At 41.1% G+C, this 17,083-nt stretch overlaps 1 protein-coding gene and 1 long non-coding RNA gene across 8 annotated transcripts in view; both read right to left on the bottom strand.

Moving 5' to 3' along the window:
- Nucleotides 1-8,350, bottom strand: part of eya4 (EYA transcriptional coactivator and phosphatase 4) — a 42,720-nt gene extending 34,370 nt beyond the window's left edge. For 2 of the 4 annotated variants that reach the window (XM_010739333.3, XM_010739334.3), the window contains exons 1-2: nucleotides 7,894-8,349; nucleotides 4,101-4,161 (exon numbers count right to left, since the gene is read on the bottom strand). In XM_010739333.3, coding sequence (XP_010737635.2) covers nucleotides 4,101-4,133 — 33 coding nt within the window. In that variant the 5' untranslated portion in view covers nucleotides 4,134-4,161; nucleotides 7,894-8,349. Of the gene's footprint in view, nucleotides 1-4,100; nucleotides 4,162-7,893 lie in introns of all 4 variants that reach the window. The other 2 variants (XR_003463201.1, XM_010739336.3) reach the window with 2 other exon arrangements.
- Nucleotides 8,351-8,956: 606 nt separating this feature from the next.
- Nucleotides 8,957-16,872, bottom strand: LOC113746830 (uncharacterized). 4 transcript variants are annotated; one of them, XR_003463147.1, is made up of 4 exons: nucleotides 16,814-16,872; nucleotides 16,105-16,215; nucleotides 10,188-10,248; nucleotides 8,957-10,098 (listed from the first exon to the last, which is right to left on the bottom strand). It is a non-coding gene; the product is annotated as an uncharacterized LOC113746830 (long non-coding RNA). The 4 variants fall into 4 exon arrangements; XR_003463149.1 differs by lacking the exon at nucleotides 16,814-16,872 and adding an exon at nucleotides 16,706-16,767; XR_003463148.1 differs by lacking the exon at nucleotides 16,814-16,872 and adding an exon at nucleotides 16,411-16,616.
- Between the last annotated feature and the right edge of the window lie 211 nt (nucleotides 16,873-17,083).

Genomic DNA, 17,083 nt, shown 5'->3' on the forward strand with positions numbered 1-17,083 from the left:
AATGAAGTGGAAAAAACTCAAGTTGCAGTTTTATATGCTGGACTATTTCTTGCTGGGGGTAGTGACTTAATCAATAAGCTATACCGGTGGTCATTGGTTGATTTTACTAGCTTTGGATGGAGCCAGGGTAGCTGTTTCCTGCTGCGTAGTCAGGAATCCACATCAAAAGTGAAACACTGTGTAAACACTACTGAAGCGCTCCGTCCATTCAGTCCACACCAACTTGGACTTTTGTTCGGCCTGTCTCTGTCTCTCTCAGAAACAGCTGTCCTGTCCTAACCAGGCAGCAGAAATTTACGGAACAAAAATAGTTTCATGTCGTCTCCATGGAACGAAATCAGCATCGTTTTTAGTTTTTGATTCACTGATTTTAAGGAGTCTCCAAGCGACAGCTCATTCTGCCTTAAATCAATCATTACAGACACTGTTAATGAGATCAGAACATACATCATTTCTGTGCGATATAAATAGCTGTCTAAGAGATAAAAACATCTCGAAAAATATCATAAAACCTATAACGTATAAACTTCAACATCTTCTTGACGATGATCTACGGTGTTTTTATTTTCTAACTTTGATTTCGTCTCCTCCTTTGTCATTGTTATCAACCATTATTCAATCAACTTTTTATGTACCCTTCATATTTTCCTCCCTCAGGCTGCACAGCTCAGACCGAGGTGACCAGAAGTCTGAGCAGCAGACTCTCAGCAACACTCAGCTGTCAACTAAACATAAATCTTACAAGAATCACTGTACACTAAGCTGAAATTAAAGTGCACCTCGGTGCCACAACTAGGATGCCAGCCTACTAGAGGGATGCCAGGGGGGTAGCTGTTACACTCCACACTCCTGTGATCTGTCCACATGCCTTGTCGCCGGGCAGATTTTGAAACGACTGTCTATGACGCCAATGCAATCTTGGCAATCAGGGTTGGGCCGTGCTCGTATTTAGCTACTGCTGCTGCATGTAAGTTTGTGTGAATGTGTCTGTATGGGGTTGTAGGGGTGAAAGAGGGGTGCAACCTGACCCCTTTCCTCCTCTAAGTTGGTCTCTCTCCGTCTTTCTGTCTCACACACACACACACAGACTGGGACAGCTGCCATATTCAGGGCCTCTCCCAGCGCACCAGAGGAAAAGGCTACAGCTAAAAGAACCTTTTTTCCCCTCTTTTTTCATCCCCTTTTCCTCCTCCTTCATCTCTCTCACTTTTTTCTTCTGGTGGCCATACATTTAAATCCTGCAAGGCTCCCCAAGGTCAACAAACACCGCCGCTCACCCCGTCTCTCAATGCCTCCTCCACTAGCCAACAAGACTGCAGACTTTAGTCAGGGCTCTGTCGGGATCAAGATCCATCGAGGGGCTATATGTGGAGGACTCATATCTACTTATGCAAATCCAGATCAATTCATAATAAACGCATTTGATCCTTGATTTGTGATTTTGATCATCATCTCACAGAGCATCACTCAAAAACAACAACAAAAACGGACAGTTATCACCTATTCCTCCAAAGCTGAACAAGTATGTGACAACAGGTGGAGTGAGACACTTAAACAGGCTAAAAGTAGCATTAAGGGGCTAACCACTGTTGGCCCTGCCTCAGGCTCCTTCCAGGGCTCCCTAAGGGACCCCAGACGGCAGGCTGGCCCTCGGCAGGCAGTCGGCCAGAGAGGACGCCTGACCATAACCCAGATGACGTGCGATGGATGTGGTGGGAAAAGGGAGGGATAGAGGGTGGGCGGGGGACTTTAAAGGGTAGAGGGGAGGGGTGGGGGTATCAGGTATCAACAGACAACTCCCCGAAACTTTGTGTGTGAGGTCCGCGCTGTTTGGTTAGTCACCCGAGACGCGCCTGTTTCAATGAAGCAGTGCGGGGGGAAAGAATTAGCCACTTTCAGTTTAAATATTAAACAAGAGAGAGAGAGAGAAAAAAAAAATAATTACAATAATCAAACCAATTTAACAAATTAACAAAAGCTCCATTTTCAACTTGAAGTGACACTGAATTTGTGAAAGCTGTCATGTCGTACTCAGAATTAGTTGTCGTTATCCAAATGAGACTATAAGCACAAAACTGCAATTAAAATGTCAGCTAGAAAGATGGCAAACCTCGTAACAGAGCATATACACACATGAATATATTACTTATTGTTGTATGGTATGAATATCAGCTTGGACTTGGTTCTCATAGGTCAGAGTAGAGTTAAAGTAGAGCTGAGATGATTAATCGATCAGTTGATGGGCTGTAAAATGAATTGCCTTAACTCTTTTGTCAACTGTGAATTCAAAATGAATCGATTTAAGTCTGCGTTTAAGCAGAAATGCCAAATGTTCATTAACTTCACCTTTTCAGTTGTTTTCTCTTCCTGTTTTCTTCATCTTCTCTGATATTAAATAAATATCTTTAGGTTTTTGGATGTTTAGTGGGACAAAACAAGACATTTGGATATGTCAGCTTGGGCTTTGTGAAAATGTGAAAGAAAATAATCAACAGATTAATCAAGACTGAAAATAAGCATTACTTAGCAGCCCTACATGTCAGTTAAGAGGCAGTTTCTGCCCGGGCCAACGTTTTCACTTTTAACAATGACATTTTCTTGTGTTCCACATCACCGTGCCCTACAGCCATTTACACACAATCACACTTTGTCCTCTCTATTGTTATCAGCGAGGGGTTGACTAACGCATCTCAGTATAATACAATATAATCCCAACATCACCACAAGCTACAACTTCCAACGTGACCTTAAACTTGAATCAACACCTCTCTGGTACATTAAAACACATTATAGGATGTGTTGCCGGGCTGTTTTTCCATACTGAATTCATTTGAGCTATGTGTACCTAAAAAAACTGAATGTACATCATACACTGTATTCCCCTGAATTTCATCACATCAGTGATACTGACTCAAAAACTATTTTGATTCAGCTCCATGAAGTGAACTTGACTATTTCCAGCCAAAAAAAAAAAAAAAGCAAAAGACCAAACATTTCCAGAAGTCATAAACCTCAGCTATAATCCTATTATCTCTATGTGATATGATTAAAATCTCTGTCCTTGCTCTGAGGTCCCGTTTCCAACCTGAACAATTAATCAATGCCTTTGAGCCGCAGCTCAAGTTCACATTATAAATGATATCACTGCCCTATTTAAAGCAGGTGAAGTAATTGTGGAATATGGACATCAATATTTGATATTTGGATGGCAGCAAGACAAGATGGATGCTCTCCTCGTAGTCTTTCTTTCTTCCCTTCTTCCTCTTTTTCCATGTGTGTTTTTGTTGTGCGTGCGTGTGTGTGTGTACTGTATATGTAAGTGACAGTGCTCCGCTGGGGTCAGCCCGTAATCTAAACCCAGGGCGAGTCTGACAGAGCAACACAAAAAGTAGGGGAAAAACAACATAGTTCATGTGCTCTGTCCCACTTTGCGCTATTATTACTGTGGAGGCTGGCAGGTCAGAGGGAGAGTGAGGGAGAGAGAACCAAGCTTGATGGAGGAGGAGGAGGAGGAGGAGGTGGAGGAGGAGGAGATGAAATTACACCTGTTCTGGTGGCTGACTAACGACTTTGAAATGCGAGTGGACCTCGCTCACCGCCAAAATCATTTTCCCAACAATACGGCCTGATCTTTAAACAAGCAGAACTGGGACGCTGCGCTGACGTGACGCAGAGACGGCCTGCCGTGCTGAGACACTAACAAACCCTCAAGGCATGGGGTGTGTGTGTGTGTGTGTGTGTGTGCGTGAGGTCGAAAAGATATGGTAGAGATAAAAAAAAAAAGACCTACTTTTTTAATGAAGTTAACCTTAGATTCATTTGTATTACATGCACACCTGTGCTCACAACATACAGACACACACAGGTCCTAAATTGATGCCCAGCATTGTTTCTAATGAAGTCTCATTCACTCTGACTGCTGCCATATGGTTACTGTACACTCACTGAACCACATCTGCTGTGTGTTAGTGCACACACACACACACACACACATGCACCCATACCTCAGACTTGTGTGGTCGATACAAGGTATACTCTCTCTCTCTCACACACACACACCCACACACACACTTGCATACATACAGTAGCGTTTAACTCACCATCTGTTCGCTGAGGTCCTGTGAGGCCTCCATGGCTTCTTGGGTAGTGATCGGCCACACACTTGAGCGACAAAAAGGAGAGAATAAAATGTAGGTGAATAAAACATTTCGGATTTCTTTATTACTTCGGATTATGAATCATCACCTGTACTAACACTGTTTTCCAGGGATGTTGCTTGAACACTTGCTTGGGGTCAGGGGGGGTTTGATTGCCAAATTTAAAACGCTTACACAGGATGAAACCACCCACGATACTATATTAATCTCTTTCTTTTTTCATGTGTACGTGCATCTGTCGGTTAGACCCTCTGTCAGTGTGTTTATGTGTGAGCAACAGGAGACTGAAGGAGGGAAGCAGCAGCGTTAACTTCAGCATATCATCTTCAGCCGAGGGTGAAGTGGAGAGATAATTGCAGAAGTAAATATCAACAATGAAAATGGAGAAGTGTAAATGATATGGCTGCTTGGCTGGCTCTGGACCACAGACACAGTGGCTGGCTAGCACACGAAGACAGTGAGTGACCCTATTAATACTAGACAGGAGACAGGTTGGCGCAGGAGTCTGGAGCGACGGAGAGGCCGAGGTGATTGTCTGCAACTTATGCGAGATTAAATGTTGCGATCAGAAAAGAAATGAGAGAAATTACATTCTGCCTTTGTCTCTTTTTTTTTTTATAGGCCGCTGTCACGCAGAGGGTGACACTACAACAAAAGGCCAGCTGAAAGAGAATAGGGGAAAACAATGCCAGCATCCCAAAAGAATGGCACAAAATGGCTCCTCTCTCCGTTATATTGTGCACAAAAAAGAAAAAAAAGTTTGACGGTTGAACAAAAGAGTAGGCGGCAAAAACACGCACTTGCATGCAAACACAAAAGTGGTTCCCTGTCATTAGATCCGTGGTTCCCAGCAAGTGTGGTGTGGTGTGCCATTGTAACATTTCTAGCCAATTTTCCCCATGAAAAAAATGTTTTTACTACTAAAAAAGCTCAGGTAAATTCAGATTTTATACACCTGAGTCAGAGTAAGCTGCAAATGTTGTCATCAAGGCCTTGTGTCATGTGTGTACCTGAACGTAGGAGGCTTCTACATGGGCTGATCAGTTATTTTAAACACCAACTCAACCTAAAATAAGTCCCGAAACATGGATGACTAACAAGAACATTAAATTTCAGCAATATAAGACTGTTTTTTTTTTTCAGTTTGTTCAGTGTGTGTGTGTGTGCACGCGCCCTCGAGCACTGTGGAGTTGTCTGGCTCGATCCTTTAAACTAACTGGCATCCTTTTAATTTTTCATAGCGTTCAGCTCCTCCTCGCCTGAAACCGAAGACAATAATGCGTCTCTCAGGTGAATTGATTTGTGCCCAAGCCTCCCTCCCTCCCTCCCTCCCTCTCTCTCTCTCTCCCTCACCCCTTCCCTCCTTCCCTCTCCCCTCTCTCTTTCTCTCCCTCTCACCTTTGTGGAGGACAGAACCAGCCTTCCATCTGTTTGCACTGTTTCACTCAGCCCTTCATGATTTATTCTGCTTTAGCAAAGGACGTAGTGGCCATGTAAAGATTATGAGTCATTTTCGTGATTAGTGGAGGGTTTGTGTAACTTTTCGAGGCATCGAAATGAGACATTTCTTTACATATTTCACCCTCATAGTGAGCCAAGTTTAAAAGTCCTTAAGAATATTCTAAATCATCAATTTAATGTGTTTTTTTTTATTACTTTAACTGCTCATGCTCTGCTGCTTTACTCACCTCTTATGTGTTATATTCCACTACACATGGCTGCCTCGCACGGCCCTAAACTCACCCAGTAGTTACCTGACACTGCACAGGGAATCAATAATGCCTGCCATTTCCTTCAGCGTCCCAGAAGAGAGAATTATATTTCTCTCTATGGCTATTGACAGCGACATAAGAAACACATATGAGACGGCGGTGGATTAGAAAGTGAAGTGCGCAGCTTCACTGCGGTAATTTCACGCTATAAAAGCCGAAGAGAGGAGAATGTAGAACAAACCGCAGGCTGCTGCTGGATGCAGGAAGCTGGAGTTTAAAAAAAAAAAAAAAAAAAGTGTTCATGCTCAATTGGACTCAAGCTTTATTGACGTAGCAGTTTTTACGCGCAGATCGATTTTTTTTATGACGATTTTTCTAATAAAGCTTCTTCACACGAAAAGTTGCCTCTCCCTCAGTTTGAAATGAGCCACTACTACTTTTTTTATTTTTTAATACTATTTTCAGTAGCTGTATTGAGGACATACATAAGATTTATTCATAGGATTCAATTTTAAAAAAAGAAAAAAAAAAAAGAAATATGTCTATAGCCGAATTTTGTCTTAATTAGGTTGCGTATAATCTCATTTATATAAAGATAAATTAAGAAGAATTACAACGTGAAGTTGTTTGTTTAATTATTGGCACAGGATGATTAATTCAATTTTAAATATTACCAAAATTCTGCATTGCTTTTTTTTAAATTGCATCCTTAAACTTATTCAAATATGTATTTTATAGTGAGAAATTAAGAAAATGGACCTAAACATTTAGAAAATATGAAATAAATACGAAATTCAAAAAAGACCATATATACCATATAAAAATCTTTAAAATATATTCTATAAGAACAGTATTAAATCGACTATTTTAAATTATCTGCATGAAACGGGCTTTAATTAATTCAAAAAGGCCAAGCTGCTATTTAATTCACACATTTTATTTATTTATTTATTTATTTATTTATTTATTTATTTTTTAAAGGCCAGAACAATGATTTATTTTCACCCTCTGTGTGTACAGCACTTTATCACTTCCCCAAATCTCCACAAACCAAATCCTGCCCATCCATCTTCTGCGCATTAATGCGCGTTGGTTAAGTATGAGTCCTTAATGTGAAATCTAATCTGTATGGATTACGGCGCAGTATGGCCTATCAGATTTTGAGTCGGCGCGTAACCTGTCATGTTGTTAGGGGCAGGCCAATAGCCAGGGGCCATTCAAGCCCTGAGAGCTCGGGCCGTGGTATAAGATTCCCATTTCCTACATATCAAATATAAACACAAACTCCACGTGGGATGAGGAGAAAAGTCGTGGACGCACGGAGGGGTGGAGGGGTGTGATGGAATCCGGAGGAGAAACAAAAAAAAAGATGAAGAAACCCACACTTGACCTGCAGTCAAAGATCTCCACATGGCAAATAAACTCATTTTATTTGATTAGACATTTTGTTCATGCGAAAATCCTCATGTAAAATATATATTAACCAATAGAAATGGAGCTGATTAAATGCATGTTAAATTCTGCAAAAGTCAAAAAGTGAATAAAATCATTTCAAGCGTGTTTAAGGTCCCCGGGGATGGGATGAAGTTTGGACTCCATCCCAAAGTGACTCTTGTGAAAAACGGACACCAACTTAAACATTAAGATGATTAAATGTGATTAAAATTGAAGTGACTACCAATTTACGCAAAAAAAAGAAAAGAAATAAAAAATAAAGAAAATCATGATTGTCATTATTGTCCACTGTGAAAATCAAACAGTTAAATTAGTTGTTCCAGGATAAAATAAGGTGTAATTTAAGTAGGATATTCATCGTTTATTATCAAGAATTGATCAAATATATCAGACTGAATCAAAGTCAATAATTTATCATGACAGTTATCGAGACATCTGTGATCGAGGCAGCCACCTAAACTGACACTCACCTGATATCAGACAGAGTAAAACACGCTCACACACACACACACACACACACACTCACAGATCTGTAAGTGCCTGTAAATAAACAAATTAAGTCAACATACCTGTGTCCAAATTATTTTCGTCCCCGCAAGAAAATCAGCTCCCAGATTTCCTTCACTTCTTGGAGACGCTCATAATCAAATGCAGTGTGGTCGCCGCACAGCTCTCCCTGCTGTTTGCAGGCTGTCACTGACTGGATCAAAACACTTCAGCCACTGCTGGCCATTAGCGGCAAAAGTCTCCCCCACACACACACTCACTCACAAAAAAAAAAAAGAAAGAAAAAAAAAGAAACAAGCTCCGGTGAGTTCTTCAAACTCGATTAAATTTAATTGACAAACTCAAAAGACAAATCCCGTCTCTCAGTTCGGGTGACCGGATCGCTCACTTCTGCGGGAAACACCATTATTTTTCAGTCCGCGTCCAAGTTTGAGCACCAGGCTGTTCACAGGCATTACACTCAACTTCATTATTGGAAAACCGTGCCGCTGCGCATGCGTCCAGCTGCCATGCGGACACTAATGGGCAAGTGTCCAAAGGACTAATGGGGTTCAGGAAGGAGGGAGGGGGGGAGGTGGGGATGCCAAAATGACATTCTTATTAATAGTTTGGCCCAAACGACGAGCTCACAGTTTTATTTATATTTATCCCATCAGAGCAAAAACAACGTGCACCCACTGACCAGCCTCTATCTATCTATCTATCTATCTGTCTGAATGATGATCATTAAATGAAAGTAATAGTTGCCCCCCCCCAAAAAAACTGTCAGTCTTTTCATATCCTGTAAGGTGTGTTTTCTTGATAGTGTGCCAATAAAAACTGATCACCTGACAGGGCCACTGTTTCTTTAAGGATATGACATTGCAGTCAGGGCTGTAGCCAGGATTTTTAGGAATAATGTGGTCAAGTGTCACCCACCCACACACACACACACACACACACACACATCCCCCTTAAAGTCAAATTATCTATTTTATTAAACTCTTACTTAACTCGTACTTAAAATGTTTGTCCGCTTTATTTGTGTAGCCTTCTTCAAAATAACACAGCACAGCCAATAATTCCAGTGGAAAACCACATTTATTTTATTTTAATATTTAATTTTTGTTTGGCCTAAAACTGTCAAATGGTTTATAGGCTCTCCGTCAGCTTCTGTTGACGCAGTTTCCAGTCTTTCTGGGGACTGTCAATAGACACAAATAAACATACATTAACAGATATTGAAAAGAAAAAAAAAATATATATATATATATATATATATATATATACACAGAGAATAAAAGAAAAAAGTAATTTATTTCATGTTCTGTGTGCTCAAGACTGAACCACAAGAGACGTGAATAGTACATAACCCAAAAAGAAATAGAGGAAAAGTAATGTTTACATTACAACAATAACTAGAATATATCTGACTTGGCCCCAAGCTCTGCATAGAACATATTAATTATATAAAGAAAACACAATATTCAGATCAAGTCCTTCATCAGTCTTTGTAACTTTGGTGAATTAAGCCTTCAACACACAGGACACACACATTTTCTATAGAAATAAGGGAGTTATTCCATTTAAAACATGCCCCTAACAGAAAGCCACTTGAAAATAGTTCTCATACTTAAACATGCAATAATACACATATCATGGCACCAACAGCCAGAGGGAAAACATGGTGCTGGTTTAATCTGTATACACTTATAAACAGAGAGATGGAGAACAATTGTGCCAATAAAAAACAGAAAACATGGTGGGTGTACAAAACAAAATAACAAACATAAATCAGCATGGCTCAAATAAATTGTGTGAGAGTAAAGTCAGACAGCACTGTTCCACAGTGGCCACAAAAAGATGACAGATTTGGCCTCGGAGTGAAGTTTATTTGAAAAATTGAATGTTTGTTATGGCTTATGGATTCTGAGACTGTTGGATCCCGCTGGCCTCGGACCAGCGCTCTTTTTACCATGCTGTCATTTATTTGGGATGATGATGTCAGCAGGCTCTCTGACTGATCCCTGATTGTTGGTTTGGGGATCCTGCTGACACACACACACACACACATACACATCTTAACATCCTTTCCCCTGCTTCTCTGTCCCCTCTCATGCACACAAATGCAATTTGTTTATATGATTCAAAAAGCTTCTCGGTAATATTATGTAGAATGAAAGAAGCCAAAGTTTCCCTGGCATCACACACACAAACACTGCAAAAAAGAAAAAGAAAAAAAAAAGGTTTGTTCTTTGTGGCGTTGGCTAGCACATCAGCTGGCAGACCTAAAGAGAAAGAGAAAGCCGCTGACATTCTCGCAAAGCAGAAATGAAAAAGTGGGAGCAGAGTGAAGAAGACGTTGTCATTTTCTTACCTCTTTGCAGAGTTTACCCTCAGTCCTTTCATTTTCTTTTTCCATGTATCCCAGCTGCAGACTGCAGGGAAACATGGACACGGTATTAGTGACGTCACCCACACATTAGTGGCTGGAAGACTCAGTTTTGGGTTTATCAGCAACTATTTTGTCAGTTATTTGGAGCAGGAAAATCCAAGTGTGGGTGGAACCCAGGCTGGTTGAGGATCAGGCGTCATGTTAGGAGACAAGTCCTTTATATTAAATGACAAAACGCATTGTTTGTTTAGAAGAGTTTTCTGATCTGACGCCCTTAATGACAGGCTATTATTTTCTCGAAATGAAAAATAAATCAGTTTTATGATGTGACAATGCTGTGGTTATGGTTTGGATAGGTTAGATTTAAAAGGAAGATCGTGGTTTGGGTTAAAATGACTACTCTGTTAAAGTTAGTGGAGTTGCGTTGCCATGGTTACAATAATATATACATGTCTAAGGTTTGAGAACCACGATGTTGACTGTCAGGTGGCAACAGGAAACAAACAGTGGCCTCCAGTGTTAAAGACGTTAGAGTGCAGCAATAAGGCCATGATCCCCAACTGGCTTCCCACCACACTGTTTTTTTTCTGGTTTTGGGTGTGATGGGACGTAAAATCAAAGTGTTGATCAACTGCAATATAATAATGATGATAAATTCTCTCATGTCTGATGAGAACGTGAATTATTGCATCAGTTCCAAACATCTGTTAAAGTCAGTGTGTAGCAGCCATTGCAGAAACTATGTCAGAAGAGTCTTCTGTTTCAGCTTTCATGACATACATTACACAGTGGTTTCCTGTTACCGCACTGGGTAGAAGGTGACAAAAGATAGACAGGTTATCAGTTCATCAGCAAATAACAGAATCTCTTCGCATTGCACATCTGCCTTTGGACCCTGAGAGGAGACCCAAGTGAAATTAGGGTGGGATGCAAATTCCACACAGACTCAGCAGAGGACAGAGCTTTGGTTTGTCATCCTGCGAGGCAACGGTGGTTTGCAACTGAGCTTTAAAGTCATTTATTACATGGAGCCGCACAGGATACGCACTGCGAAGTCATATGATGCCATGCGTAGTAGGCATGACATCCCATGATGACTGATGCGTGTGTGTTGGCACGACTTTGGGAGGGTCAAATTCAAACCCTTGGCATGGCATGTGGACAGGCACTGGCATGGCAAACAGTGGCCTGACACCAAGAGCGGGAGAGAGAGGGAATAATAATCAGTGTATTCACTAACCACAGCAGTCTGTAGGGCCTTAACCCTCAGTTGGTTGGTTGGTAGGGCTGCACATATTGGCCATCTTCATGATTCATTGGGCCTCATGCAAGAACATTTTTGGATTCTTATCCTAAATCTCTCATAGTTTTTACTGTGAGTCTTCTTTATGCAAGTGTTCCATGTCATATTTACACGTTACCATGAGAAAGTTCCTTGAAAACAGATAAATGCGACAAGTTCTTACAACTGGTTATTGCAGTCTAGGGTCAGCCATGTTTTTCATGTCATCCGTTCTTGCTTTTCAGTTCAGATGCCAAACTTTTCTCGAAAGATCTATGTTAATGTGCACAGAAAACATTTGAAATACATATTTCGTGGGTATTGTCAGAAAAGTTGGGAACATTTCGATGAGTGTATTAGTAGAGTTTACCTTCAGTCATACGACTGTGTTTTCAGTCTTGTTTGACTCTTTCAATAACAACAAGGTCCTCCCTCCTCTCCCTCCAGCAGCAGACTAAGGCCTGAACCCTGCTGCTCAGTGATTGACACATTCTGGCAGAATAAATTAAAACCTCAAGCTGTGACAGAGCCCGAAATAGCAGGAAGCTGTCGCTGACCTGCAGTCTCTAGTGCCACATGTCAGCAAGCTTAAAAAACTTGGCAGGACATTCTGCACAAAGGAAGCATGTACAGGTGTTTGTGCGTTTCTGGTGTGCATCTGTGAGAGAGAAAGTGTGTGTGTGAGTATTTACATAAGTCAACAAGGGCTACTCTATGTTGAATTTTTAACTAGACTACGCAACGTCGCCCTACAGGTGGTCCTAAACTGAACTAATGTTAGGTACTTTTTACTAAATCTTTTAAAAACCAATTTCAGCTTGTTTAATTAAACTGAACCCGCTTTGGAATTTGAAGGCAGTAGCAGATGGATCTATTTTTTTAGCCAGCTGTTCTCCGGAGGGTGACGCTTGGGTGGGGGGCTAAGCCCCAAGATGTTTAGTGGCGTAGGACTGCAGGTCCCTTTGCCAAGTCACTGAGCTTCTGGTTCTTGCCAAGCAGGGGGGTGGGTGAGAGAAAATGCCATTTAGCTGACTGGTATTTATAGATATGTAAGGAACTTGTGCTCAGCCCGGGCCGAGGTGCTGACGACGTAAAACGAGAGGACGCTTCCAGAAGTCGAGTGTCAGGGCACACAGATAAAAATACCCGGTGAAAGATGGGGCTGGTCATTAGTGGCACAGTCTGGCATGTGACATGGCAGCATTTCAGAGGTGATTTATGATTATTACTACAGCTAACCTATACCTCTCCCTTTCCTGCCCCCACCCTCCATCCTAAATTGGTTTGCCAAGTGGAATGGCGCATGGAGTTTATTTCAGGGACGGAGTGCTCAGGAAAAAAAAAGTCTGGCATTTTAGACTTTGGCAAAATGCCACCATTAGGCTTCAGATTTTACCACAATATCGAAAGAAAAACAAAAGTGATATTAAATGGACATCTTGTGGTAATTAAGATGGTAGTGCACGAGCCAAATGCATACTGCTTTAATGTTTTCGGTGTTCAGTGTTATATTTTATGAAGACATTAAAATGGTGCAGAATCACAACGGCATATGATCTGACTTACTGCTGGAAGTACCAATCAATCAAATAATGCTACACAATGGTGGTGTTGGATGAAGCCAATGTGATAGAGAGAAAAGAGCTGGGGAGCGGGGGGGTAATGAGCTCATTGCAGGCCGCTGCCTTCCCTAATTGGCGGAGCGAGCTGCCACAGGGAGGAACAAAGGAAACATTTAACACATCGTAAATTCCTGTAATGTCCTGCCGAGGAGCTGCTGCTCCGGTTACACTTACCGCTGACTCTTTATTAGTGTCGGGTGACAGAAAGAGACAAACATAATACAGTAAAAGACAGTTATAGCAAAAATATTAATTACACTTTTTCTGCATGTTTAAACTTTCTTTGCGGGCACCATTAATTCTTCAGAGGGTGAACAGACTTATAAAATAGCTCCGTGGCATCAGATGGACAGACAGTGGTTTTAGTCTCAGGTGCTTCTAACCCTCATGTGGCAGGAAAAAGCTGTTTCAATTTCAAATAAAGACGTTTCACTTTTGAAAGCTTGGCGTATTGCAAAACGATTCCTGGCATTAACATGCAACCCCTTCTCAGACATAAAATTTATCATTTAAAGAACATGACTGATGTTTTCTTCTCTTCATTTGAAATAGTGTACATTGAATATCAAGTCCAGATTTAGACTTGTATAGTGTTTCTTCTGTTTCAAAGACAGGAAAGCTGTGCAGCTGAACACTGTTAATATGCAAAAATACAGCGCTCCTTTCCAAGAGTCTGCAGAGAAGTGTCTCGCTGAATTCCTTCCCAGTCTTTTGTCCCGCAAGGCAAATGATGGAGCATATGCCTTACTCGGTGAGATGGTGATCAAGTGTGTGTGAGAGAAGTTGAGGGAAGAGGCGGAAAGAGGGCGAGAGAGAGAGAGAGTGATTTTGTCCCACACTGAGCGTCCTGAGAGACTCCTCACTTGTGTAGAAGCATGATGCAGTACAGTCTGCGTGTCCCACATAGACGTGTACACACAACACATATTGCATGTGTGTGTTTTTTTGGGGGGGGTGAGGAGGAGGAGGAGGAGGAGGAGGAGGGGGTGGACGAGAGGGGGGGTATCAGGCCAAGAAAATTAGTTTACCATCAGCTGTGCTCTGGCTCTCATTCGGTCCCAGCCTCTGTCCAGTATTTCTTCCAGCTCCCTCCACCTAATGGCGGCTCAGGGCGGTTTTACTGCGCCACCCTGGGGAGGCTACTGTGGCCAGATCCAGAACACTTGGCTTTATGTGGATTGAATGTTTTATGGTTATGGACATAATATTTAAGTATAGGAACAGTCTCACAAGAATCCACCCCCGCACCACTATCCCCAGCCCTAATAATTACACCAGCATAGGAAAGGGGCCTGCTGTATACTGTAGTAGACATTATCATGGAGTTATGTAACTAAGCTGACTGTCACTTTGATACATATACCCCTATACTGATGGTGGAGATTTTTTTTTTTTTTTTTTTTTTTTTTACACATCATATCAAATCAAACTGAACTAAAAGTGACTGAGTTGTAATTTTGGCAACATACAGTAAAAACGTCTTTCTATCCTTGCCAAAAACTACTTTAATATCAGTTTTCATCTCTATTCTTTTTTTTTATTATTACAAATATGCAAAACTACTAAAGAGCTGTTCCTTCTCTTGAGGCAAAAGTCAAGACACCATTTTGGTGCAGAAAGACTAAAAATAATATTCTATTATTAAACTTTCATCACAGAGATGTCACTTAATTGGAACAACTTGAAGAGAGAAAGAGAGAGACAGACAGAGAGACAGAGATAGAGAGTTGAGTGGCCACATTAGCTGGCCACATGGTGGTGTGCGCTGTCATGTTAAAACAGTTAGCCTTTGATAGCTATTGCTGCAGCGGTCAAGGGGCAAATCACTCGTGATTTTCACTGCTGTGAATTTGATGTATGTAGCTTATGTGTGTGCTCTAATGTGAATGTGTGTGCATGAGAGGGAGAGGAGCCGGAGAGATGTGAGAGAGAGTGCTGCAAAGATACTGAAGTAACATTGGAGAAATTAAGCGTATGACCAAAGTCCTGCTGTGAAGAATATCCCCACAGCCAATGCTGTGAATGGCTGTAAAATTAACTTGGGACTGTTTTGTCATTCTGTACCCATCTGCTCCTGCAGGATATTTGACTTTAGGCAAATGTGCCACCTTACAGTTTATGGGAATTCTTTCCCAACTGTGATCCTGTTTTACCTGCTGGATCCAGTTTTTTTTTTATTTTTTTAGCATGTACGTGCACGTGTGTGCATCGTCCTTGGTATCAGCCAAAAGTGACATGCACAAAAATGCCAGAAACTAAATTATAATCATATTTAGAATAACATTGCTATCTGTAATATTTTGGACCATTGGCTAAATGACACTAACCAGCTTGCCTTTTGCAAATAAAAATAAACCACAAAGCAACCAATCCCAGACCCACACCTTGCAGACAGCAAACAAACAGAAGCTTATCTGCATTTGGCTATGATTAGCTATGGACCCTGCTCTACATCGTCAATAATTATTGGACTGTGTTTTTGTGGGTGCCGGTCATTTTTGTTCACATTAGCAGACTCCATTAGTAAGCTGATGTTAGACACTGTAGGGTAGCTAAGAGAGAAATCACACGGGAGTGTGAAATATAGATGAAATAAACAGGATTACTTACTCATTCTTTCTCAGATGAGGGTGTCATTGTACAGGGAAGGACAGATAAAAAGCAAAAACTCCTCTCTTCTTACACAGAGAACAGGAACTAAATTATGTTCCTGGAAATTTACTAATGTCCATTGAAACCACATTGAACTATTGAACCCGAGCACTTACTACAAATTTGATTGCATCTCTAAAAGTTAAAGTTGGATGTCTGAGACGGGCAGCAACTAACAAGCCAGACAAACACTCTTAACCAACAATAAATGAAGAGTTACACCACAGCAGGGACAACAAACAATATTAGGCTACAGAAACTGCTATTTCTTTGCCACAAGCAAATTGAGCTGCACAGTATTTACACAAGTGCACATGTCCCTCTCTGTATTTGGTGTACTCACCTGTCTGAACATTATTCTGTGACACTGCTTTAACTTTCAGTCCACTAAGCCTCTGTCCTAGTATGTCCAGTCTTCTCATCTTCTCAGCCTTTCCTCAAAGATTGCAGACATCTTGGAGTGTGACAACAGAAATGGTCATAAACAGCAGCGATTCCTCACACGCCTCACAGAAGAAACATGAGTTGCAAACATCATCTGCAGGATCCACCCTGAGCATCTTTTTTTTTCAGGATTTAGTCAAACTCAGCAGATGTTGAACACAGCATCCTGTTGGGCACGCATCTGGGGTGCATTTGATTTGCTCACCAGGTAGTGATTTAGATCACAGATTTAAATTTTTTTGCAGTTATGCCAAGGTAATCATGGAGCTGACTTTTCTTTCTGAATAATAACTTCAGATGAAGAGAGGAGCAGCTGTTTAAGATGGTCATTTAAAAACTTCATTGTAAATTCATTAATGGTGGGCGCTCGTTGATGATCAGTGTTACGGTATAACGAGCGACCCTGCTAACTGTGGGTCGCTCAATAAACCGAAACACCTGTGTCACGTTCATGTACCCCTGGATATTAGAAATCTGCATCCGTTAGTTTAAAAAAATACCCTCAATATCAAGTCTTAAGTTCCCGCACTGTTATCACTTTAATCCATAACACCACCTTACAACATTAAATAGAAAACGGACTTGATAATGAAGCGAATTTAGGACACCTGTGAAGCGGAGTGATACACGTAGTGAAAAGTCCCGGTGATGTTGCGCTCTAGGTGAACACTCAAATCACCTGGCAGGTACTAACTAGTGATGGGAAGTTCGGTCCTTTTTAGTGATTCAGATCATTTGACTCAGCTCACCAAGAAGAGCCGGCTCTTCGTTTTACCACTTATACCTTTTATAATACAGACAAATTTTGATTTATGATTTGTATGTGTACGCATATATCATTTAAATTATTATACATCCGTTATATAAAAGTAAAAAAT

This window comes from Larimichthys crocea, chromosome XI, assembly GCF_000972845.2.
Source record: "Larimichthys crocea isolate SSNF chromosome XI, L_crocea_2.0, whole genome shotgun sequence".
NCBI lineage: Eukaryota > Metazoa > Chordata > Actinopteri > Sciaenidae > Larimichthys > Larimichthys crocea.